Here is a 26177-nt window from a genome sequence, read left to right as displayed (position 1 = left end):
ATTATGTGTACACACAGTTATTAATCAATGTGTCTTCATACTTTTTCACCAGGAACCTGACAGCTGGGAAATCATAGAGGGTCTGAAAATTGGCCAGACCAATGTCCAGAAGCCAGACAAACATGAAGGCTTCATGCTGAAAAAGAGAAAATGGCCCTTAAAAGGTTGGCACAAGGTAAAGGTCTCATAAAACAGTCAAAGGATTATTACTTCATTTTGTGAGTTGGGATGTTTTGTCTAGAGGAAATAGAATGGCTGTCAAATAAATGCCCAGGATTTCAGTGTATGACTTTTTCTTCAGATTGTGTAAAGAATTAGTTTGCACACACAGCTTTGTGGCTTCAACATTGCAGACCATGCTGCCTAATGTTACATTTAAACACTGAAAGAACATAAAAGGAGAGCTTATTTAAAAACAAAACACTAAAAGCAAACAAGCAAAAAACAATTAATTGAATACATAAGAACTTATGGGATAACTCACTGCTTCCACTCTTTTAAAATACATTATGTTAATATGTTGTTTCTTAGACAAATGTCTGTTTTAGGAACTTAACAAGAGAACAAGGGGAGTCTAACTTTCACAGTTCTGTAAAGGAGTTTACTACTGGTGATCTGGTTTTCGTGCTGACTTTAGAGCAGTTACCAGTGAAAATACCAGTTACCAGTAAATAATTTTTAGTTTAGTAAGAGCTTCACAGTTCAGCATCCCCCTTCATTCTGCCTTACATTTCATTTAGGGATTTATGCTGAACTTCTGGTTAGAAACTGTGGACTTGTTAATAAGGTTTTTCTTTTTCAACTACTGCTTTGATATCCTGCAGTTTCTGTTACAATACTTTGTGCTGAGAGCATAGTGAATTCGAGAGACAGTACTTTTAGCGTGTGCTGTGCTAGTAACCTGCTAGCAAAGCTGTACCATCAGCTGTCTACTGAATGCTTTATGTCATATTCTGATGGTTCACAATGTGCTTAAGTAGTATATCAGATATAATGTGTACAACTTACAGATTAGCTCACCATTTTCTGAAGTTCAGTATGCTTTGAAATGGAATATGAGGAAAGGTCATTGGTGTGTGGAACCTAGAGAGGCAGAGGAATAAGAAATTAATACCATATTTTTCTGAAGTCCATTAATGACCATACCTAGTAAAAAACAAAAAACACAAAACACAACCCTGTTATTTTGACATCTTATTCAAGAAGTTATGTCTCCAGCAAAGCACTGTTTTCTCAACGTGTGTGAGATATTGGTACCATCTGTTGTGCAACTGACATCATTTCCAGAAACATCTTCAGGAGATATTTTCTGCCACACAAGCACTGACCCTCCTCATATTGTCAATTTAATAGGCTCCCATCAGGAAAACATTGTCATTCCCTTCCATGTCAGATGGCTTACAGAGTCTTGGATAATAATTTGGGAAGAAAAACAGGAAGAAAATGAAGAAAAACACGTAACTCTTTCAGCCTATGGTGTCTTTCTTGTAGACATTATTGAATTGACTGGAAAACAAACAAAAAAAAACAAACAACCTTCATTTTTGAGGTCTCTTAAGTTAAACCTAGAACATACTGTTGGAAACAGAGAATCTAGTTTTTCTTGCTTAGAAGATCATTGCCATGATAGAACAAGAATTAAAATTTTTCACTACCATATTTATATTCTTTCCAACCCATAAACACTCTTAATTGTTACAGGGTAATCATTTTCTCTAGCAGATAAATAATTGTACATAGTTTAAATTGCATCTGCTCATGAATAAAGTAAGGTGTTTTTTTTTTTTTCCACTTTCAGAGATTTTTTGTCCTGGATAATGGACTGTTAAAATATTCAAAGTCACCAATTGACGTAAGTAAAGTTGCAGACTATTTTAAAATTTGTATTTGAATTCAACCTGCTAGAGCAATTAAACCTCATTCTCATACTAGGCATACTTATGACATCACACCCATGACAGTTGTTAATGGATTCAGAGAGAGAGCTATATAAAGTGTGTTGAGGTTTTGGTTGAGTTATATCCCCCTAGTTTCTGGCTTTTCTCACTTCTATGAAAATACAAGCTACATTTCTTAAAGTAATTTATTCAGTGAAGGTGCTTGAGAGATTAGCCCGACCATGTATTTTAATTTTTCAATTTTAGTGTTAGTGAGAGCTGATTATTCTGAGATATGTGGATAGGACAGAGAAGTAATACAATGTACTTGAGATACAGGGGGTAGCATTAAATTAGTTACATTAAATACCAATAACCATCAAGCTGTAACAGCAGAGATCTAAGAGCTGTCTAATTTTCTCAGCTTCTCACCTGTAGTTGTGTGCTGGTGTGAACTAACACATTTTTCATTTGGAGTTGGGACTGCACTAACCACTTGTGAGATGTTTTTCTCATCTATAAAAACACTAAGTGCTTAGTCTGATTGAGGTTTTAATTTTTATGTGCCTTTATATTAAAATATTTCTAAAATGGGAAAACACATCAGCACAAGATATTTTTCTCTTAACTGTAGTGAAGCGCATGATACTACTAATTTCTTACCCTGCTTTTTGATTTCAGATACAGAAAGGCAAAGTACACGGGAGCATTGATGTAGGTTTATCAGTTATGTCCATCAAAAAGAAGGCTCGCAGAATAGATCTTGACACAGAAGAACATATCTATCATCTGAAGGTAAAAAATGGTGCAAATGTTTATTCTCTTTTCATCTGCAGTGGAAATAAATAATAATAATTAGAAAAAAAAAACACAGTAAAAGTTAGGGGGAAAGAGTAATATTTTGGATACCTTCTTGACAGTGAGTTTCTTTCTAGGTGAAGTCCCAGGATTCATTTGATGCATGGGTTTCAAAATTACGCCACCACCGGTTGTACCGTCAGAACGAGATTGTGAGATCTCCAAGAGATGCTAGCTTCCATATATTCCCTTCAGCCTCTACTACAGAGTCTTCACCAGCTGCTAATATATCGGATGGAAAGGTATGTAGTGTCCTTTTGTTGGAAACTCATGCCTTCTGGGCTTGCTTAAGGGCAGTTTTAGTGGGCTCTGCTGGTAATGCCAATAGAGAAGACCTTCTGCTGGGGGAACCGATGGCCAGCAAAAAGCTGAGAGCACACAGCTGAAAGACTGTCTAATTTATCTGTACCATAGACTTCATAAACAGGCTGCTATAGAGATCCTGCAAAGAATTCAATGTCTCCAAAAAAATTTGCTCTAGCCTTTGGCATTGGAAATAAATCTATTTTTTGGTCTAAATCTGTCTAACACCATTTCATAGTGGTTAGCAAATGCAGTGTGCTTCTGAGTTTGTGCTTAGTTTGTTTCTTCAATATGCTCTACAGAAACCCCTGCATCTTGGGGAAGTATATAGTCAAATCACAGATACCACTGAAATCACAATGCCTATTTTATTTCTTTATTCGAAATTAGTACGATGATTACACTGACTGAGCAAGACATGCAACAGCAAGTGTAAGCATTTTATTTTGTCTTAGGTACAACAAAATAACTTCCCATGGCAGTCTCCTATACCTTGCAGTAACAGTCTTCCTGCAACTTGCACTACTGGTCAGAGTAAAGTAGCAGCCTGGTTGCAGGATTCGGAAGAGATGGACAGATGTGCAGAAGGTTAGTCTTTACTTTTTTTGTGCCTAACTCTTTCAGCAAAACATCTTGTTGGTATAAAATAATATACGGTCAATGAAAGTGGTTAAGTTTCATCTTTACTTGCACATGAGGGAGCTCTTGAGGTACTTAGATGCTTGTGGTGGGAAATTCCCTCTTTGCATGTGGTGGGATGATGCTTTTAAAATTTATTTGAATAATCTATATTATCTTAATGGATATCATTGTTAAAATGCAATCAACTTTTGAGGTGCAGTCTTGTTGCTGACTCAAATAAAAATAAAAAGCGCTCAACATCTCTGAAAATAAGGTTATTAGATGCCTTACTTAGTAGGGTTTGGGGCATTTAACTCTTATACAATACAATGCCAATGGTGGACATCATGGCAAAAAAAATATGTCTGAACTGAAGCACCTAATGTATTTTTGTTTCATATATGTTAGATCTTGCTCATTGTCAGTCAAACCTTGTGGAACTCAGTAAACTTCTTCAAAATTTAGAAATACTGCAGAGAACTCAGTCAGCACCAAATTTCACAGACATGCAGGTAAATATGTTTGAGAATAAGTAATCATGTTGAAAAATTTGTTCTTTGTGTTAAGGGAAGTATAAAGACGTTGTTTATTGACTTAGAATGATTTTCTGAAATCACAGGAACTCTTGGATGAAAAGTTTATCTGAATTGTGTGTTTATCTTAATTGTATGTAATAGTGTTTAATGTGTAAACAGATAAGGTGTATTAATTTAATGTTATTTGATTTGAATAGGATGAATCAAATGATTAAATCATTTGCAAAAGCAGAACTAAGAACTAATGCAACAGAAATACACGTATGCATTGAAATTATATTTAAGGAATTGTTACTGTGCTGAGTAAGAAACTGTTTTAAGTTTTTAAGGAGTGGAGACCCAAACCCTCAAAGACGAAGCACACTGCATGTTCTAGAAAAAAGGGCATAGTCACAAAGGTCCTAAGGGGGTTGCACCATTTCCCAGTTCAGGGTGAGTTTTCCTTCTGACCACAAGAAAGCAACAGCAGATCCTAAGTCCTAAATACTTTCTTCCTTTTTTCACTCAGCCCCCTTGAGTACACAAATCTCCCAGTGGTGTTGCTGCATTGGAAAGTCATCCATATCTCATATTCAATGAGATAACGAGGCTTACCATTGGTTTCAGGAACAGGTGAACCCTGCATTGCTTGGAGTAGTAACAGAATAGAAATACATAAGAGTTTCAAAATCTGGTCCTAAATATTGTGCACTATGAAGAAGGTATACCAATAGTTTTGCTAAATAAGTTAAATAAACCATTAGTTTATAGAAGTGTATGGGTAGCTACACCTGGTCACTGCTGTAGCCGTGGGCCCTGGCAGCAGCATTCTTTTCCTTACTTTCTAATTTGTCAATGTCTAACTCTATAGTTCTTTACTAACTTGGTGTGCTTGTCTGTGTTGCTTGTGTCAACGTAATAGTACTTTGTCACTTTTAACTATTTGTGTAATGTAGGCTAACTGTGTAGATATTTCAAAGAAAGACAAGCGGGTCACAAGACGGTGGAGAACAAAAAGTGTCAGCAAAGATGCAAAAATTCAACTTCAGGTACTGAATGCACAATGCTTTCTTTTTCACTGTACTTTGAGATTAATTTTTAAGCATGAAATGTTATATTAACTGAAAGTAGGAAGTCAATGTACCTTATACATATACCTTATACATACACCTTATACATATACCTTATGGTTCTGATGATGTAAATTAAATCTCAGTTGGTTGTTTAAAACCTAGATAAGATAGTGAAAAATGTATTGATTTTACTTTCATTCATATGAAAACATTGCCATCTAGGGATAGGAGGAGAAGCTGAACAGTAGTCAATTAAGGTGTAAAAAAGGCAATATGCATGCAGCACACGGGGATACTGATGTTCCATCTTAAACTTGCCAAGAAGGGCAGTTGGGCAGGTGACATCAAGCTAAAAGTAGAAAACATGACTGAAATACTAAACATACCAGTTGTCTTTGTTAAGACCTATACTAGGAATGTTACCAGTTAGAAGTATTCTCAAAAGCCCTCTCTTATGGAAGAGGCTACTATGGGAACAAATTGAATAAACTAAAGAATAAATTTCATGAAGAAAAAAGAATTTACCCCATCCTTACTGCCTTAGAGATTAAAAGTAAAAGCACAAAAATAAGCATACGAAGCTTAGATCACTGCTCGATCCAGGATGTCTTACTGTGTTTTGTCAGAAGTCAGTGTGTGTTTTGAAGCCTAATCCAAAAAAAAATATATTTTTTTCATAAATCAGCAAGTTCTAATGAAGACTATAGTCAACTGACTTCAGGAGCAAACAATCACTACAGTGCTGTCTGCAGCAGAATAAATAAATGTCAGCAACTTCTAATCCATTTAAATTCCTTGAAATTCATGCAAACTTTGAAAGCCTTTAATATGTTCCCTAGGGACACAATAAGGACTTTTCTGTGACTCAGAGGCACAATATAGAGTACTCTGTGGCTCATTTAAGACTGACAATCTTAAGGAAAGAAGAAATTGTTGCACCAGCTTTCTGATTGCAGCTGTTTTAGGTGACTTTTCGTCTAACAGTTATACTAGATAAATGATAACAGGTTGTACAATAAAGCATCTGTTAGGCTTAGAAGGCTTTATTTGTTAGGTTTGTAAAGCTTCATTTTGTAAAGAAGGAATTTTGGTGATTGATGTCATACCCTATCCCCAGCATTTGAAGGATCACTTATGTTTTCCTGCTGCTGAATAATGTAGGCTACTAATAAATACCTGAAAAATGGATGCAAGTACTTGGTGCCTGTGAAAAGAAAGTCAATACTGCATGTTCTTCGTTCATACCACAGTGGTCGTGGAGAAATTCCTCTCCACAAATAAATAAGTAAATAAATAAAATAATAATAATAATTAAAAAAAGATGAAAAAATGATGAAAGCAGTCAATGTATGATCATCTAGTGTGGTCCATGAGGAATTGCAAGTCACTCTTGTGTCGCCTGCACCTTGCCAGAGTGACACCATCTTGGGCTTTCTGTGGGAGACTGTCCTTTTGGCACCCGACTCTCAAACTGCTGTTGGTGGCTTGACAGGTCTTGTGCTCCTGCTCCTGAATATCTCAAGTATGGTCACTTTGCAGATTCCCCTGGGAGAGTTTGTGTGCATGGACTGCTCTGCTTGGGTTTGTCACTGCTAGGGAGAGAAAGAAATCTGCTTAACAGCAAAGATAGCTCCTGGCAGGCATTAACTTCTGGCAAGTTTAATGGTGGAAATATGAAGCTTATTTTATTAAAGCAAAGCATTACATTATTGATGACTGATTTACAAATTAATCTGCAGGGAAACAGAAAAAATAAAATGATTCTAAATTGCATGCAAGTTGAAGGATGTTTACTCCCTTTTGGCTGCTCTGGTATCGTAACTAGCTTTATGAGCTCAAATACATTTCTTCCAAGGGCTGTCCTGTCCCAGGAAAGGTCTAAAGCTGTGATCTGTGCAAGATGGCCTCACTCTGACTGCTTGTGTTATTCATAATTTGCTCATGTTGCTATTCTACTGCCTTCACATGCCTAGGCTTTTTTAAGCTTGCAGTCCCATTTTGTTCTTCTTTTAGCCATGCCTTCTAGTTTCCATGGCCTTCCTTATAGGTAATTATTTTCAAGACTATGCCAACTCTTTATAAACTATTTATAAGGACATCCACTACTTAGAATCACTTTGTCTAATTTGTAATTGTTTCTTCATGGAAGCTACACATAATTTGCTAATAAGTGGTGGACAGATTTGATACCAGAAATGCTTGTTATCCTTTTCCTTTCCCCATTCCTCCATACATTTCACTAGTTTTATGGGATAATGCTAATACTAACATTCTAACTTTCAGCTAGTTGTACTATTATTTCTATTTGAAATACTCGCACCAATGTATTTTAGAGTGATTGTTAACTACCATCAAAAGAGCCTTGGGCAGTATGACGTTGAGAGACGTCCTTCCAGGGAGCCTGAAAATTAGGGAGCTCTGTAAATAGCTGACCTGTTCACAAATAATGGGGAACAAAGCTGTAATTTTTTTTGTAGCTCCGTGTCCACTGGATAAGATGCAAGAAGAGAATTCTCCCATCGAGGTTCTGTATTGTACTCATAATGAGTCAGTAAGATAGCTTTTGTATTCCTGCTAACACGTGCGTAGAATATGAGTGGTAGGTGTATAAAAAAAGTATATTTTAAACACTTTGTACTTACACAACTTACACAAGTTTGACTACTTTTTTTTTTTTTTTTACAAGTACATATTTACCATTTAGGTATACCAGTTCTGTATATGTTTAACTTTGCTCACACAGTTAATCCCCCTGACAAAAGTGGGGTTGCTTCCCCGGGTAAAATTGACCATAGAATATGTGTATACTTTTGTAAGATTTGGGGTTTAGTATTTCTGAATAAACAGCTTAAATAACAGGCTTAAATTCAAAAGAAAAAATACTTGGACTGCTTCTCTGAAGAAGGGTTGGTTACATAAAGGAGGTTTATTTTGTTTTTAAAGAGTCTTTTTTAAAAATGTCTTAAGAAAATAGTCTGCAACAACAGGTTAGTTGATCTGTATTCATTCATTTTACAAATGATACTTTTGTACAAAAACTGACATTCTTTTTTCTTTGGGTAAAAGACCAATTTGTCATTCGCATGGCATTCTAAAGATCTTCAAAGGAAGTAAAAAATAAAATACTGTTGAACAGTACTACTGATCAAAATGAACTATCATTGATTTGATTTCCTTCAGTGCTCCAAGATGTAAAGTTCCAAGACTGATTTAAAGGGGGGTGGAGGGAGAATTTGTTTAACAAAACTATTTAGCACAGAGTGACCTGAAAAGTCAGCTTGCTCTACTGAGGCTTTCAGCTCATAAACAACCAGACCCAAAGACTGGGTTGCTACCTTTTCCCTTAAATAACTACTTATATAAATGTTACTAATCGTAACTCAGATTTTTACCTCATGTTATATTGTGTTTGGGGGTAGTGGTTCTGCAGAGCTCATTGTTCCAAGTTTAATAAAGTGTACTTGCATTCCACATCTTGCAGATTTTGAGTGCTTAATGTATGTATTTGTGCATGATTCGCTCTCTGTACGTGTATGTATAAATTCATATATGTCCCTATTAAACTGTAATGTTCTTCTAAATTCCTATTCAGAGGATAGACATACTTCTGTAGGGCAGAGAGCTTTGTATTCTGCATATGATGCAGTATCTACTTTAATGAAGTTGGTACTCTCTGTTTTAGAGGTTTTATACATGTTTTTAATATAACAGTTTTACAAAAAAGGTGCAAAGCAAGGCTTCTCTTACTGCCATCATCAGAAAAACCTTCCACAGTCCGTAGCATTGCCAGAAGCATCAACCAGAGGGTGGAGGGTATGGAGACTTCAGCTAATAATTGGACTACAGTATTCAGTTCTTCAGTATGATGTCCATGTGTCCAGTCGATACCATTGTTATTTCCATGGTGCCCATGTAGCTTTCAGAAAAAACAAGTAGAAATGTATATAGATTTAAAAATACTGAAGTGGCTGTAGATGAAGATATAGGTGAAGAAGAATGTAAAGGAATTAAAAATTGTTTCCTATAAGCAGAAAGGTGGCTTTTCTAGTCTTCCAAATTCTTTAAATGACTTCAGAATAGTATCATTTTGATCAGACATAAAATAGAAGGGCTTTATGATAGGTGTGGAGCTCTTCTTCATTAGGCAGACTTCATGTACCATGTACTTGACTTTGATGTACCAAGATGAATTTTCTTAAAAGTAAAATACAAGTGAAGTTAGGCAGGAAGAGGACACAAGTTAGGCATGCGGAAAAGGAAGTAGTTGTTAGAATACTTAGTTTTCGTTTGCATTGCTTTATCTGAGATTTTGCATTGCTTTGGAAGCCTTGCCTTTAGTAATGTACAGAAGGAGAAATCTGATCCTATGGAACTCAAAGAATGGTGTGTGGGAAGAATGAACAAATAAGCCCAGGGATGGACACAGAAATTCTAGAGCTTTGCAGAGGAATGTTTACATCTGCAAGCTGCCTATAACACACACCCCAACAAGTTTTACCATTGAGATGCATGCATCTCCAGTAAAAGCAGTTCATGCACTTCCACTAATGCAAAGTGATCTCTTCCAGAATTCATTTTCTAGATGGTCAAGTGACCCCAAGAAGGAGTTTTGGTTTTGTTTTCTGCCATGCCATAGCATCCTTTTTGTTTTCTTATTCCATAACTGTCTTACAGCTCTGAAATGCAGAGCTAACTTTTATTTTATTTATTTATTTATTTATTTATTGTAGTCTTAGTGAGTGCACTGCAGTCCACCCCTTATGGAGATAATTTTAGCAAAGTACCTAGCTATATAAGTCTCTGGCATACACTGGTGTGAACATGCTGTATGTTCTCAGAATGTGTAGGCCATACGAGTTAACAAAATTGAAATCCACTTAAAGACTTTCCCTCTCCCTTTTCTGATCACCTTTCATCTTCCTGTGTCCCATCACCCCTTCCCTTCTCTTCCTCTACTTCCTTCTCTTCTCGCATTCACTGTCAGGAAGGGCCGGCACCGAAGGGCCAGTTCAGCACAACACGACGCCGGCAGAGACTAGCAGCTGCAGTGGCTACAACAGTGAGTGGATTTAAAAATCAAGGGATAGCTCTAAAGATGGGAAGCTGTGTAACTTGAATGTGTAATAAGCTAATGAAGATGTTTCTTACGCTTTATGGAGGTGTCCATTCTACCCACTCTCAGCTGAGTCACTTAGAAGTGGTCAGGCCTGACACAACTGAATTTCACAGATATGGGTCTGAGCTTGTTTTCGTGGTACATGTCCCTCCTCCTCTAGGCAAGTGCAGGTGGTGATTAGACTCAGGCCCTGCACTCTTTGAACATAGCTTTGGTATACTCTCTCTTTATTATTCAAAATGGAAAGAAATGATCAAATTCTGTAAAAGATTCTTGTGACAGTCCATAGCAAGACAGCAGAACCAAGGAGGTTTGCTACAAACATGAAATCATGAAATTTCTTGGTTTTTTTTTTTAGTACTTCAAGGTTAGCCTTTCCATTTAAGACACTTTCTGTTTACATTCCATTATCCCAAAAAGTCATATTACTACCACTAATGTCTGTATTTCATTTTGCTAATTCTCCAAGTCTTTGAAACAAAATTTGGAGCTCTGAAATCAACGTGGGGGCTGCTGATTGTGATGGGAGGAGCTATTTGTGAAATCAAATTAGCATCATAAGTATATCTTCAGCTGCTGCCTTGTCAGGAAAGCAATTATTGGGAATGCACAATACAGACATTAGGCTAGTCCCTTAGCTGATTAGTGCAACAGCTAGATAGGGAAGACAAAAAAAAAAAAGAAAAAAGAACTCTGTGTAACTAAAGAATAAAGTGAGCTTTAAACACAAACCCTTGCTGAGATCAAGCAGTGAACATCAAGCTAACGTTTTCGAGGGTCTGCAGCTCTAGCCCACAGCTAAAATCCGCTAGATCAGACACAGCTTCTCCTTAAGCCCGGCTGCCTGAACCACAAACCTCATTTATTCTTAGGTCCTCATAAAAAATATGAGAGAAGTCAGCGCTACTCCAGTTCCAAAATTAACTCATCTAAATTTAATCTCCTGTAATCAGTTGATGCCGGGTGTTGATGCAGCATATCAGTCAATAATTGATTGGTAGTCCAACCTCATCAGTCTGCCCACCTAGCAGCGGAATCTACCCCCATCTCAGTCTTCATGGCTGAGCAGTGTCAATGGGAGGCTCGACCAGAAAGTTCAGTAGGAGTTAAACAGCCTGGACAAGGGCTGTGCCAAGGAGTGCTCAAGTGGACCAAATACAGCTGGTCCTGAACTGCAAGGCAGCCAGCATCAAAAAGGGGTGGTAGATGTCCAGGGGATTGCTGAGTTGTCACCTGCAGCTGACGTGAGGAGCTGAGGAGGGAGGTCTTGGAAGAGCTGGAAAAAATGCAGGAGGGAGGAAAGCTGGAGGCACCAAAATGACTCCTGTACCACTGGTTCCTGTACCACACTACCAGGAACAGTCTGTTCCTACATGGATATCTAATTCTGAAGAGGCTGGTGGATGAGTGGGTATTTCAGCCTCTGGAGTAAAGCAGAAAATCAGGACAAGGTACACCTGTGGTTATGTCTAGAAGAGTGAGGAGGAAAAAAAATAGAGGGATGCGTCAAGGAGTTAAATATTTTAAAAAACAGGAAAAAATTAAACAAGTACTCAAGGCAGTATGAAGTCACCGTAAGAGAAAGCACGGCAGTGAAAGGAAAAAAGGGAAGAGAAATATGTGGGAGTGTTTCTTAGACTTCAAGGGAATGAGTTTGTTCAGTGTTGATGTTTTTCATCAGTTGTGGAAAGTAACTTGGAAACTGTCCTGAAAGATGCAGATGAGGAGAGGTCATATCAGTCAACAGTTAAGAATTTTTGTTTCTTGTATCTAAAGCGATCAGCAAAGCAGCTACTTGTCTCTGTCATGTAAATGTACATTTCTTGTGAACAGTGTGACAATATTTGTAGAACATGTTCTTTTTTCCACAAACCTCACTGCAGGAACATTGCTTTTCGGCCTGGCCAGCTGAGGGACAGGGCGGAAATGATGACTCTAGAGCAGGTCTCTTCAGTCAGGTTCATCAAGAAGTGTCTAAAGAAACCCCCACGTGCAGGCAGCAGGGCCACAGCTCTTCCAGTCTGCATGGGGCTGGGGCAGCCTGCCCTGTCACTGTGGGCACGTGGAGCTGCGGGGCTCCCTCCAGCTCCTGCATTATAACAGGGCAGCTTTCTTTCCTGCCTCCAGGATGGGTTTGAGGACTGGGGACATGTTCCCCACACACAGTGCTATGCTGTAGCCACCTACTCTGCTGTCCTAGAGCCGCGTGGAGCAGCTAGACCTTTGCAGTGCGCCCAGCCAGAAAGTTTTGGAAATGTATTCTCTCGTGTAAGAAGAGATAAGGTTTTGTAAAGGAAACTTAAAATTAAGCTATGTAAAAACTATAAGGGAGTTTGGCTGCTGAGAGAGGCAGTCTGGTACTGGCAAAGAAGATAACAGGACAAATGTCCAGCATGCATGGAAGCAATTTATTCTACATCCCTTGTTAATAAAGCCTTCTTGATATGAGTAAAAAATAATGTCCAATGAAAAATACCTACTTTGTTGGTATAGTTAGAAATCAAAACACATGAGAGAAGAGGACAAAGTTGACACTGGATAGGTGTCATAGGGCCATTAGTTTGTGCTGTACATACCTGGAAGTTGAAGAGCAGGGTGGAAAGTGGTATTTTGCAGAAAGTGCTCCAGGTTGAAGTGGGATATGATGACTAGGTCCAATAGGATTTTGAGAGTTTCATCAGAGAATAAGAGACCTAAAACATATGTTGATGGCAAGTGTTATGGGAAGGGATTTATAGAACCATTCTCTGATCTAATCAAATAACAAGGTACCGATTTCAAATACTGATGGCAGTATATAACTTATCTGTTGATTAAAAAAAAAATATCTTAGTAATATGACTTTTTATATTATATGCCACTTTTATCATGCACCAGAAGACACGTTTTATTTTTTGTCCCCATTTTTCATATTTGAATAATTACATTGGGCTGCAGTGTGGAAATTCTTTATTTATACATTTGATGAATATCATAAAATAAATTAGATGGAATGTGTTGAATGTGGTTAAAAGTGTTTAATACTGAAGTAACAACATGTAGTTCTGCATGCCTTCCCTTTGCATTTAGACTTGAAAATTAGGTTCTTGGCCTATTTTTTATACAAATGTATGTAAATAGTGAAATTAAAATAAAACGTACTCTCACACACACACATCATGTATGTAACAACAGTATCCATACACTGCATATGGAGCATATAGGTAACCGTTAAGTACATATGATACATTTATATATATTACTTATAAATAAGGTATGCATGCATATATATATATATTGCTGTACTTAAAAAGTGTAAAAGGAAAAAGAGAAGTGGAAATTATAATCTAAAATGTTTGCTGCATTTTACTAAACTGCATCTCTTTGCATTAATTTATGGCTTATACACTTTAAATGAAAGTCAGATGGAGTTTTGATTTATTTTTTGTTTGTTTCATTAGAAAGAATATAGAAAGACTACATGCTTTTTCCCTATTCATAGTTGCTAGTACAGTGGGTTTCAACTCAAGGTGTACCAGTAGTTTTGAAAAGCTTTAATGATATAATGTTTGATATAATATAATATAATATAATTGATATATAATGATATAATGAGAATGTTGTATCCTATTTCTAGATCTGTGGAGGAACTTGCATACTTGCATACAGATGTTGGTATTGTAAAGACAGATTCATACGATATGGACTCTAAAATGCCAAAATATAAAGCAGCATGTTTGGTGGTTCAACTTTCCAATCCTTTTTTAAGCACTAGGAGCTGGTCCATTTTTGTAAATGTTAGAATTTAAATACTCCACTGTTAGCAGTTAGCTCTGTATTTAGGCTTTCTTTTGTCTGTTTCAGTGAAAATTTTCAAGAAGTACAAGGAATTCTACATCGACTGTACTGAGATTTTGGACAGTAAAAAGTTAAATGTTTTTTCTTACTATGTTCTTCACATTGTGAATCATGTATTTTGTTTTCAGAAGGAATTTATATTTTGCTGCAACAGAATCAAATGGTTGGTTGTACCTTAAACAATATTTATTTACTGTTTCTCTCTGTAGGTCCCTTTCAGTGCTACGATGTCCCCTGTTCGGCTGCATTCATCCAATCCCAACCTTTGTGCAGACATCGAGTTTCAGACTCCGCCAAGCCATGTAACAGACCCTCTGGAGTGCTCTACTGAGTACATGAAACTTCAAGAAGAATTTTGCCTGATGGCTCAAAAAGGTAACTGGAAATGTCAAGCCTTTCCTTCGCTATGCTTCTCTGTTGTGTTTCATTATTTCCTTCACTTAGTTATGACCAAGACATTCATCTGTATTAGATGATACTGTACGAGAATTTTTAGCTGGACATGTGGCTTACATAAAGATGACGTGTTGTCCTTAATATATTTTCCATGGATGTTGTGAATATGGAGATAGGTAAAGTCTGTCTGATAAGGGATTTTTTTTTTTTTTTTTTTTAGCAAACTTCCAAATTTCTTTTTGCACCTTGTAAATACATGATTGAATTTGCAAACATTTTTTTTACCTCTTCCAAAAGATGAATCAAAATGCCACTACTCCATATATCTCTTGCAGGGTGTTTTTGTGCACAAGTTTTTGTGAGATGTTCTCTACATCAATGGAAACAACAGAAGTAGTGCTTACTAGTAGAATGTACTTTAGAGATGTCATTGTATTGCTAATAAAAGAATGATCCTGCATACTGAAAAATGCTATTTTAAAAAGTATTTGTTGTCAGTTTGCTATCTGTTACATAACAAACACAGGAAAAATGTGACACTAATTTCTTTAAAATTATCAAAAATCTGTTTAAAGACCAAGTAATCTTTGTTATCAGTGCAATATTAAGTTTTATGAGAACTTTAGATTTTATTACCCTGAAAAAAAAAAACAGGAAAAAAAGACAACATTGGACACAGGTTTTCTAAATATACAATTTTCCATATGCTCAGTATCAAGAATATGCTCAGATGACATATGTGAACATATTGTATGCACATTACAACCTGTAAGCTGTAAGTGTTTGTACTTAATTTGGGCACAGATTACTTGAAGTTCAGATCTTTGTTACGAATTTATGTAACTGTGGGATGGAAATCTCACTCTCTGTCTTTATTGCTGAAATATTTTAATAAATGTAAATGTGCAGATCCATAGCTGAGACAACACTTGTTTTCTTTTTTGTTTCATTTTTCCTTAGTGCATTCTCTTTTGAAGTCTGCCTTTAACAGCATAGCTATAGAGAAGGAGAAGCTTAAGCAGATTGTTTCAGAACAGGATCTTACAGGTCACAATGCTCAAATAGCACACCTCAGACAGTCCCTCTCTCAGGTATGTTCTTGATTTGATTCCAGGCACATCTAGTTTGCCAAATGCACTATTTCTTTTGTATTTTGGCCATTCCCTGAGGTAGAGGGAGCCAAGAAAATAGCCAGGTTCTTAATCAGAACTATGGCATATGTTCTGTTGTGGACATGAGAACATAGGCCTAACCTCAGTGCATGTGGAGAATATAGTTTGCTTGTGTAAGCATGCATTTATTATGGTTTTCCAAGGTAAAGTAAGGGCATCAAAGATTTTTATGCAACTGATATATATTTTTATTGGAGCTATTTCCACCACAGTCAAGGAGATAGTCTCATTTTCTTAATTAAGTTTTACATTTTGACTGTATATTTTTTGATTTGTTTTGTATGTCCATGTCTCCAACTGCAAAAGGAGTCATGCGTTATTACATGATTACAGAATAATCATTAATAAATTGGATTTTCAGATACTAACTTGTTACTGGCTGGTGTCTCTCCCACTTAAGCCAAAAGGAAAATTGTCATTGGCTTTAGTTGGAAAGAAAGATGAAGCAACAGTAAGTGCTCTGGTGAACTCCTACCCTACACCATTCCATGAGATGCATCTTTCGGTTGCAAAATAACTCAAACATTTGATTTCATAGACAAGGAAAAGTGAAAGATTTTACTATAAAAAGTGGATATCTTTGGAACTTTGCATCTGCAAGAAATGAAAGCAGAGCTTTAAAGGCAAACAGAACTTCACCTAAACGTGAAGAAAATTTCCAACACTATTATTGTTACTGGGGTTGTTTTTTTTTTATTGCTGTGAGATTAAAATTGATGCATAATGTTTCTGTAGACACAGATGCATAACACATTATGCAGATAGATTGCTGTATATTGTAATAAAGGTTAAGGCTAAAGATGAGGGCAACCATTTCTGGTTATTGATAAAAATTTAACCAGGACCTGTCGAGACTCACTAGTAACGTGTGTGAAATAGGTGGTCACATTCTTATAGTTGCTGGCCTCCAGTGTTAGTTTAAAAATAATTTTCAAACATATTTCATTGTCTCAATGGTGAGTAAGTGGAAATTTGGCACAGTCAGACAGATGGGTTTGACCAGTCTCGTGGCCAGATTTGAGGAGTTTAAGAAGCTACAGCCCAGCTGTTGTTAGTGGTCTAACCTTGTATCTGCTCACCTGGTAGATGACAATTATGAACGTACCCAGACCATTTCAGAATAAAGCAAAATGGAATAATTTAAACTGTTTTCAGAGACAGTTTAAGCTAACCTATTGGTCCTACTTTGTTTCAGTGCAATCATGGGATCTATGTCAGAGTTTGCTCTTGGGGGAGGGAGAAGCAGATTATTACTGTATTATAAAAGACACTGTCCACTAAATCAGTATATCTGTCTGCTGTTTGCTTCTATAATCCCTAGCACTGAGGGTGTATTAGGTTTAAGTCAGTTCGTGTTCTGGGTAACACATTGTATTTTTCTGGATTTCAACGAAGAGGTGCTTCTAGACATCAGGTGATGTGTATGTGCACCCAAATTTATAATCTAGCTTGGGCTTTAACAAAGGAGAAAAAACAGCAGATACCAAATGAATCAGTAGTTTGAATTGAGCACATACATGCAAATTTATCAGCTTGATCTCAATAGACAGTCACCTAGTGATGCTAGTGGTTATGTTTTTTTTTTATTATTATTTTTATTTTTCCCTGCTGGAAAGCAAGCCATTTCCTTTTGTGGGCTCTTAGCATTGATAACCTTCATTCAGAAAGTGCTGTAGAGTTGTAAATCAAGAATTTCGCAGGTGGTTCCTGTTAGCTGTTTTGCAGTTTCATTCTTTCTTGCTGCATTCACTCTCCATTTTTGTGATGTACATAACCCACTGGTATAGCTGCCAAGGAGCTATCTAAAGAATCAAGGTAGAATGTAACTGTAATATTGTGGGAGAATATCCATTCCCCCTGACCCTAGAAGACTACTGAAAGCAAGCCAACAAAAAGGTTGAGTCATGTTAGAGAGGATCTCAAAATGGGTATTTATCTATAAACGGAAGAAAGGAAGTTCTGTGATTTCTTAGAAAATTTCTGAGAATAAGCTTTTTTTTTTTCTTTTTTCTTTTTTCTTGTTTAACAGTTGCTTTTTAATTTTAAATGAAATGTGCAATTTTTATTTTAAGGCTCTCAACCAGAATGCTGAACTAAGGAGTCGCTTGAACAGAATACATTCAGAATCTGTTATTTGTGATCAGGTTGTCAGTGTAAATATTATCCCTAGTCCTGATGAGGTAAGATTTCAGCCTTTAATGGATTTAGAGTACAATCAAACCTTGCTAATTCTCACTGAAAGTGAGAAGTGAAAGTGCTGAAACACACCTGGCAAATTATCAAATCTTAAAGATTGGAAAGTAGATTTTTATAGAAATTTTCAGATTATATTTTTTCTATATAAAAATTAAACTTCTGTCTTTTGTGTATGTCAGAGCTAACAAAATAACTCTGGCCTCTGCAGAGAAATAGGGAAGGACTGCAACTTTGAAATATTAATTGTTGAGTGTGGGAATTAGTGAGGTTTTACTGTATTTGAATGTAGCACACAATAACACGCAGTAGGTAACCACTTCTATATCTTAGTTTCTTGCCGAATCAACAGAACAGTGTAGCATTTAATAGCCTGATCTTGCAAGTGCTTAAGGGCTTGCTTGATGTTTAATTTCTTGAGTGGCATTCAAACAGTTCAGTCTATGAACCAAGCACTATATTAATAGCACGTTTGCAACATATAGTCTATCTTGTTTTGCTTTCTTGAGTCAACAGATTACCAAACATTTATATTAATTTCAAATCTGTCTTCCTCACAAGAAGGACAGATCTGAATTTGTGAGTTATATGTTGCAATTAATATTGTCATTTTGACAACCATTCTGCTTGCATTTTACCAAAATACTTTCCATTTGTCATTTCCACTCATTATTTTCTATGCATACACTGTTTCAATTAACATAATGTTGTCTCCTAATTATTTTTTCCAACAAGAAAGGCAGGTGAAAATCTGTTTCTGGTTACTTTTATTTATTTGATTTTTGAAAATGTCCATACAATTTTTCTAAAAGCCCAGATGTTGGACACTGGTAACAGAACATAGAGGTGATGCAGTGCCACAGCACAGCACGTGCATTCAGATCATCTGGCAGTGAGGATCTGAGCAATGACCATCTCTTCTATTTTGTATTTTTTGTTGGTTAGCTGTTTCCTTTCATTATATTCATAGTTATCTTGGTACAAGTTTATCTGACTGAAGGAGTATTTCAAAGAGGATCCCAGGTCTCCCTCTCACCTCTCTTGATTGCTTTATAAATATAATGTTACAGTTTGTAGATATATACATGAGCAAGCATCCTTTTCAGGTAGGGGCATGTGTATTTTTCCAAGTCCCTCCAGCTTGTACAAAAAATTAAAATTTTAATCACTTCTAATAATACTGATAATACTGAGATGAGCTTCTGTTTCCATTATAATTCATCAAAAATCAAAACCCAGCCACAAGCCGAAGTGAAAACCCCAGGGAAAAATGAAAGATTTTTGACCTCTTGGCTTGTTTGTGATTTTTTTATTGTTAGTGCATTTTAAGGCAACTATATAGAGGCAAGATTAAGATGTCAACAAAATCACTTGCAGGACTTCTGTAGTAAGATGAATGGGAGTGGCATTCCCATCTGAAGAGTAATGGTGTTTAAAAGGGCTTCAGTAGTTTCGTCTGTATTATCCCTGAAGCATTATGCTGTATAAATTGGGGGATTAAGTCAGAAGCCTGTTTGCTTCCACAGCAGCAGCTACTTTGGTGGAATGGTACATGGAGAGAATCTTAATTTTTTTTTCTCCCTTCTTAAAGCTTGTTGGGTAACTTTTTGAAAGGTGGTGTTCTTCCCATAAATAGCAAGAAGAGGAAGATATGTCAAGCTATTTAAATTAGCTTGTCCCCATATACACATGGCACAGTTTGGGAATTCTTACCTTTGCTGTTAAATTCTCTTTATAATAAGCCATAAAGAGTACATTCCCGCTAGTAGTAGCAAGTCAGAATTAATTGATTAATTCAGATGAGATTTGGAATACAAATATGGAATAAAGGCAAATAAATGTTTATTATAGCCATCCTCTTGAATATTCAAACTTTTCAAACATTACAAAACTGGTTAACAAGGCTATTTATTTTGAAAGTAATTTATAACTTCCTGGTCTTTCTGAGTTTTGGTTGTATCAAGGCTAGGTCCCAATAATATTAGTTATTATGATCAGATGTCTTTTTCATCTGAATTTTGTGGTTAAACTTGTCTGACACAATCCGGTTATTGTCCACAAAATCGTTCCTCTGGATACAAAACTAGCTCCGTGATTATTCATGCTGCTAAATCTTAGCAGTTGATGCTGAGCAGGCCTCAAATGAAGACATGTATGTCACTGCTCAGATTGCACTTCATTTCGTACTTGTCTGAGTTTCACATGTTTGGTACACAAAAAGTCCTGCTAAAATGCTGTCTTTACTGTATTTGACATAGAAAAATATTCAGATGATTTACCCCTTTTATACATATTTCTTTATTATTATTGTAAATAATACTTTTATTTTTCTGTGCTTTATTTGCAGACAGGTGAACAAATTCATGTTAGTTTGCCATTGTCCCAGCAAGTTTCTAATGAGAGCAGGCTCTCTATGTCTGAATCAGTGTCAGAGTTCTTTGATGCACAGGAGGTGCTTCTGTCTGCCAGCTCATCAGAAAATGAGGTAGGCTATGATGGCATGCTGCAGCTTTGCTGTCAGATGGATTCAGGTATTGCTACCTCTAGTGGATGATTATTTTTAATGCTGCTTAGAGTAAAAAGGTGTCAAAACACATAAGATGTAGATAAATTCACATGAGACTCACTCACGATGGGCTGCAGAGGTTTCCTGAAGTATAAAACTGAGCTGAAAGTTGTATAATTAATGTATGTTCAGTACATGTCCTTGATAGACTATGGCAGTTTCAGAGATGGATGACAGACAGGACCAAATAGGTCTGTCTATGCAGATTTTGATTTTAAAATATTCATTAAAAACAAAGAAAAGGTCTTCTATCATACATATAAGGTTATTCTCTGTAATCAGAGAAGTAGACAAGCATAAAAAATTGCCTCATTGAAGCTCGAAGGTGAAACAGTTGGATACTTTTGTGGCCCTGTGTCACGTGGCTGTCCCCACCTTTCCCATGCAATTTATCTTGTAAAGTGACCTGGTATATTGTGGGTTGGCACTTCAGCATCCTATTCAAGTTGTGCATCAGACAAGCGGAGATTACCAATTTGTCTCTTTTGTTGTTCATACTTACCTGTTTTCTCCATGTGAGTTTTGGAAAATCATCTGTGATTAATTATAATTAATTCTAAGAGAGCTGTTTACAAAACTGCTAAACTCGATCACAAACTACCATGATTCTAAATAAAATGGTTGTCTGCAGAGCAGACTGTTATAGTTTGCTTCCACCTTCATTATCGATCTCTTTAACTTGCTAGCAGATGAGCTCTGGCAAAATTTCACAGGTTTAGAGTTTCTCAAGCTTTATTTTCCAAACCATGCAAATTAAAAGCAAGCCATAGTTTCAGACAGTGGAGAACATCCTGTTTCTAAATTGTCACTGTCCAGTATAATTTTTTTAGGAACAAATGGCATTTTTTTTTTTTGTCCTGAAAATCCGGTTTCATGTTACAAATTGCCAGTTCAACTGGCTTGTGACCATAGCAGCTTCATGCAGAAAATGAGCTTGCCAGAGGGGTGGGTTTGTCCAGAGTTGCTGCCTTATAATGGGAAACAATTACAGTGTTCAATTCTTTTATGTTATATGGAGAGTGCTGTTGCCTGTTGTCAGGCATATGTCAGACAAAGACCTCAGGGTGTCTACCTGAAGCTGACAGCTTTAGTTTCAATTTCAGCCTCAGCCATAGCTTGCTCTCATAGCACAGAGAAGAGCCTGTGGCATTAAAAGTAAGCAATGTGAAGCAATGTTGAGAGAAACAGGATAGGGAAGAGACACATTCAAGGCTGAAAGCAGTTGAGAGTAAAAGTATCATTTCAAAAATAAACAAAATGGGGACATTCTCAGTCCTTCCAGATTATGGAAAATCCAGAGTTTTCCCTTTTGACAAAGAGTTTAAATATCTAGAATGTAAAGTGTGCAAAAGTCTTCTATACTTTTTTTGTTGCTTGTGTCAAGTGGATGATTAGGTGCTAAAGGTGCTAAACTCTTCAGGAAATTTGGCAGAAAAAAGTGGTTTATTTTCCTCAGCTGTAAAATTGCACTGCCCTTCTAAAGCAAATTTTAAAATGAGCAATTTCATCCCATTTTGGGCTCATGATAAACTATTAATTTTTTCTCAATATCAGTTTCTCTGGATTGCAGTAGAAGCCTTTGAATCCCCAAAACTGGAGTCTGTTTTTGGCTCACTTCAGCTGATCTGAATGGCAGACACTCCATCAGACTCCAATAAAACTTTTTTTCTTAAAATGAAAATCCTTTCTTTTGTAATTAAATTTGTCTAATAAATGTAAAAGAATAAGTCATTTATAGAGTTTGAGAGCTCGGGCTGCTCGTATGTTTAAAAAAAAAATCTTAAAAGTAGTCTTAATGCTAATGTAGTTCTTGTTTTGCAAAATGATAGGTCAATGTCTATGTATTTTTTTGCTGACATACAAGCTACATTTTAATGTTGGATTCTGTATAAAGACCAGGAGCCTGACTGTCTCTTCTCACCACCAACCCCAGTGTGTTGTATTGTCAATTTTTTGTTGATCCATGATCTCATTTGAAGTCACCCTTTTGCAAATTTAATGCCTACATTTGGCTTCGTAATAGCAGTTCAAGAACATAAGGAGAGCATAGCATTTGTTTTGACACTGTTAGCAAATTGGCGGTATGGACTGATTGAAAAATCTAGTTAATTTAGTTAAAATATATCTAATTGGGTACAGAGGATTTCTTTGAGTATTAGTGTTTCAAGTAATTATTTTTGTCTAATTTGTCAGTATTCTTTATATATATTTGACTTAATTGATATTTTATTTTTTAGGCTTCTGATGATGAATCTTATATCAGCGATGTGAGTGATAATATATCAGAGGACAACACCAGTGTTGCAGACAACATTTCTCGGCAAAGTATATTGCTATGTTTTGAACTTTGGGAAATAATGTTGGTTTTGTTCATGTACCAGACTTACTGCTTCTCTATACAAGACCAACTCTGCTCCTTGCTTGTTCTGGTGGTGAATTTGGTTCAAGGAATAAATCTGTTTTTCTTAATGTGGTGCTTTGTTGTGATAGTATTTTTTTCTCTTCTCAGTTCTCAATGGTGAGCTAACAGGAGGTGCATTCAGGAACGGACGGCGAACTTGTCTCCCAGCTCCCAGTCCTGACACCAGTAACATCAATCTGTGGAATATTTTGAGAAATAACATTGGCAAAGATCTTTCCAAAGTATCCATGCCAGTTGAGCTAAATGAACCTCTGAATACCTTGCAACACCTCTGTGAAGAGCTGGAATACAGTGAACTCCTGGACAAGGCTGCAGAAACAGATGATCCTTATGAACGCATGGTAATAAATTTAGCGTAGCACTTCTTATGTCTATATTAAAAAGGGAGCTGTTGTGTGGAGGTCTGTGCAGAGTCCTCTCTCACTCTTCCTGTTCACAAAAAACATGTGTGATACCCTACAGTGATGGTACATGCACAGGAATCTTTGCGTATTTTTTCTTATATTCTTGTCTGCATTTCAACAGGTTCTAATAGCTGCTTTTGCAGCGTCAGGTTATGCCTGTACATACTTTAGAGCGGGAAGCAAGCCATTTAACCCAGTGCTTGGTGAAACTTATGAATGTATTAGAGAGGACAAAGGATTTCGATTTTTCTCAGAGCAGGTAAGGCTTATTTCTAGATGGACACTGATGGTTATGTTTAGAGGTTGGTTTCTTTGATTAATAGATTGACCTTGTTTTTATTTTCTGGTTAAAAAAGGTTTGTTTTCTTGATAGTAAAAAAAAGGTGGTATGTGTGAACTTCATTAAATACAAGAAGGTATGTTTTCATATTAATCACTGTAGTAGTGTTGTTTAAAGTACATAGTGTAAAACTGAAGCATAAGTTTCATCTGTTTTCATAGCAACATAAGCTAATAGATAGTGTGGGCTATTTAATATTGTTATATTGCAGTAACAGTTGTATTGTCTTAGAAATGAAAATTAATTGCTTTTAACTCAGCCAAACTATTTTTCAGGTTAGCCACCATCCTCCCATTTCGGCCTGTCACTGTGAATCGAAGAACTTTGTGTTTTGGCAAGGTATACCTTTTTAATTCAAAAGCATAAAACCTTTTTTATTAGCAAGTAAAAACTTTGTACAAGCTGAGCTTTGTGTTTGGAACTTACCCCAAATTTTTATACTTACAATTTTTGTAGTAACATATTACAAACTCATGCTCTGAATTACTTCACTCCAAATTCTCATTTTGAAGAGTGAGTAGATGTGTTACAACTTTCCTTGTCACTTGCAGTCTGTTTATACTTTTCTGCTTAAAAGATTTTTATCAAGAAAATTGTTATTTCTTATAAACACAAGCAGTTCTTTTTACACAGTTGAACAAGCAGCTGTTTCTTTTCTTGTCTCTACTGGCATTTGCATTTAATTTATATGGAATGTTCTCATGAGAGGTTTGACAGTGATGTAACACAGGCATAACTCCTAGAAGAAAATCAAAATTCTCTTTATTTTTTCTGACCTCATGCCATTTTCTAGGTTGTTTTATATTTATTTATTTATTTATTTGTATTTTCATGACAACCTCATATGGCCCTGTCTTAAACTGGATGGTGTAGTATAGATCACATCATCTACCACAGATCACTATGAATGGAAGACTTTGGTCTTCTTGGTTTTGTACATCTTTCACAATCTTTCACTATTATATTCAGATATCAGGTGGAAAAACAAGTTTTGGGGAAAATCAATGGAAATTCTGCCAGTTGGAACCTTGAATGTGACTCTTCCAAAGTAAGCTCCTTTTTATTTCCTTTTGGTTTGGTCTTTGGTGTAGTCTAATCTAAGCTGCTTTGTGACTGGATTGGGTAAAGCGTATGCAGAGATCGCATGAATTGTATGGGTGACAGCGCCTAGCTCAAATTTCTCCTGAGTCTACAGATGGGGATACGGAAGCATTGCTAAGCCTGAAGATTCATTTGGGTTTTTGGAGGAAAAATGTATGAACTCTCTAGAAACTGACAGACAGGAGAATAGAAATGTTTTAGGAGAGAAAACACAAGTTCTACATATACAGTAGTGATCAACTGTTCAAAACAAGGCTGCAATATAGGACTGTCAGCAGCTAATACTGTCCTTACTAAAGCTCTCAGTAGTGCTGTTTCCTCAGAAGAACTGATAATGCAACGTCATTTTTCAAAATGTCAAAGCCCAAAAATGTTCTTCAGATGTTGACTGAGTAGTGAGAGGAAGAAGTTTCAATATAAATAAAGCTGGTTGTAAGTTGAGAATATGCAAGGAGAGGATATTTTAAATACATCTGCAGGTTTTGCAGTACTATTCCTGCTCCTATATGTTGCAGCCACTTTTCTTTCTGACTCTACCAGGATGGCATTCTTTGGGACTCCATTTCACCTTTTTATTCATCTCTTGAAATTGAAGTAAATGCACTTGTGAGCAGCTTTGTCTTCTGTCTCCATATTTGTCCCTCAGTCTTTGAAGGAGAATGTGCTTTGCACAATAGAATTCCCTCATTTTAGTCCCTTGTTTGACAACAGAGGTGCTCTGAGTGCGAGTAGTTGTTACAAAGGAAAAGGGATGGTGTGCCAGTTAGCTCCTGCCTACTTCCTTTCTGTTCTTTCCTTCCACGTTTATTTTGTTCTATTTGTAATTCAATTGCATTGTCTGCCTGTGGCCTAAATCCAGCCTTATGTCGATCTTTGGGTCCAGCGCTCCTGGAATTAAGGTCAAAGCACCTTAATGCTCTGGGGAAAGTGAATTTGCCGTGCAGGACTTCAGTGGCTCATGCTATCTTGATTTGTGGTTCATAGCATCATTCCTCAGTTCTCCACACTAGACCATAGGTGACTTCCTCCATGGAGGATCAGTAATGTGCCCAGAGCCTATGATTTTAATCAAGTAAGCTATTGTTTCAAACATTTTTGAGGAATATGAAATTGTATAATGGCTTACTTTTTTTCTCATTTATGATCTTGATTAATTTATATTACCAACTACTTGTTAATCTGTTCTTAGGTATGGAGATTACTATGTCTGGAACAAAGTCACTACGTGCATACATAACATCCTTAGTGGAAGGAGGTGGATAGAGCACTATGGAGAGATTACTATCAGAAACACAAAAAGCAGTGTTTGTATTTGTAAACTCACATTTGTCAAGGTAGTGTATGTATTCTAATGCATATCATCTATTTATAAAAGTATACAGT

At 36.4% G+C, this 26177-nt stretch overlaps 1 protein-coding gene across 11 annotated transcripts in view; it reads left to right on the top strand.

Annotated features, from left to right (window-relative positions):
* OSBPL6 (oxysterol binding protein like 6) overlaps positions 1–26177 on the top strand; it is a 101128-nt gene that overhangs the window by 60734 nt on the left and 14217 nt on the right. For 3 of the 11 annotated variants that reach the window (XM_035536945.2, XM_050711529.1, XM_035536946.2), the window contains exons 4-21: positions 53–175; positions 1799–1852; positions 2559–2672; positions 2813–2977; positions 3494–3626; positions 4068–4171; positions 5131–5223; positions 10232–10306; positions 14410–14575; positions 15557–15687; positions 17841–17948; positions 20309–20446; positions 22765–22852; positions 23037–23290; positions 23475–23612; positions 23969–24032; positions 24663–24741; positions 25984–26128. In XM_035536945.2, the coding sequence (XP_035392838.1) occupies positions 53–175; positions 1799–1852; positions 2559–2672; positions 2813–2977; positions 3494–3626; positions 4068–4171; positions 5131–5223; positions 10232–10306; positions 14410–14575; positions 15557–15687; positions 17841–17948; positions 20309–20446; positions 22765–22852; positions 23037–23290; positions 23475–23612; positions 23969–24032; positions 24663–24741; positions 25984–26128 (2172 nt within the window). The remainder of the gene's footprint in view (positions 1–52; positions 176–1798; positions 1853–2558; positions 2673–2812; positions 2978–3493; positions 3627–4067; positions 4172–5130; positions 5224–10231; positions 10307–14409; positions 14576–15556; positions 15688–17840; positions 17949–20308; positions 20447–22764; positions 22853–23036; positions 23291–23474; positions 23613–23968; positions 24033–24662; positions 24742–25983; positions 26129–26177) is intronic. The other 8 variants (XM_035536951.2, XM_050711531.1, XM_035536949.2 and 5 more) reach the window with 7 other exon arrangements.

Source organism: Cygnus atratus, chromosome 6, assembly GCF_013377495.2.
Source record: "Cygnus atratus isolate AKBS03 ecotype Queensland, Australia chromosome 6, CAtr_DNAZoo_HiC_assembly, whole genome shotgun sequence".
Classification (NCBI taxonomy): domain Eukaryota; kingdom Metazoa; phylum Chordata; class Aves; order Anseriformes; family Anatidae; genus Cygnus; species Cygnus atratus.
This window is presented reverse-complemented; position numbering and strand designations above follow the sequence as displayed.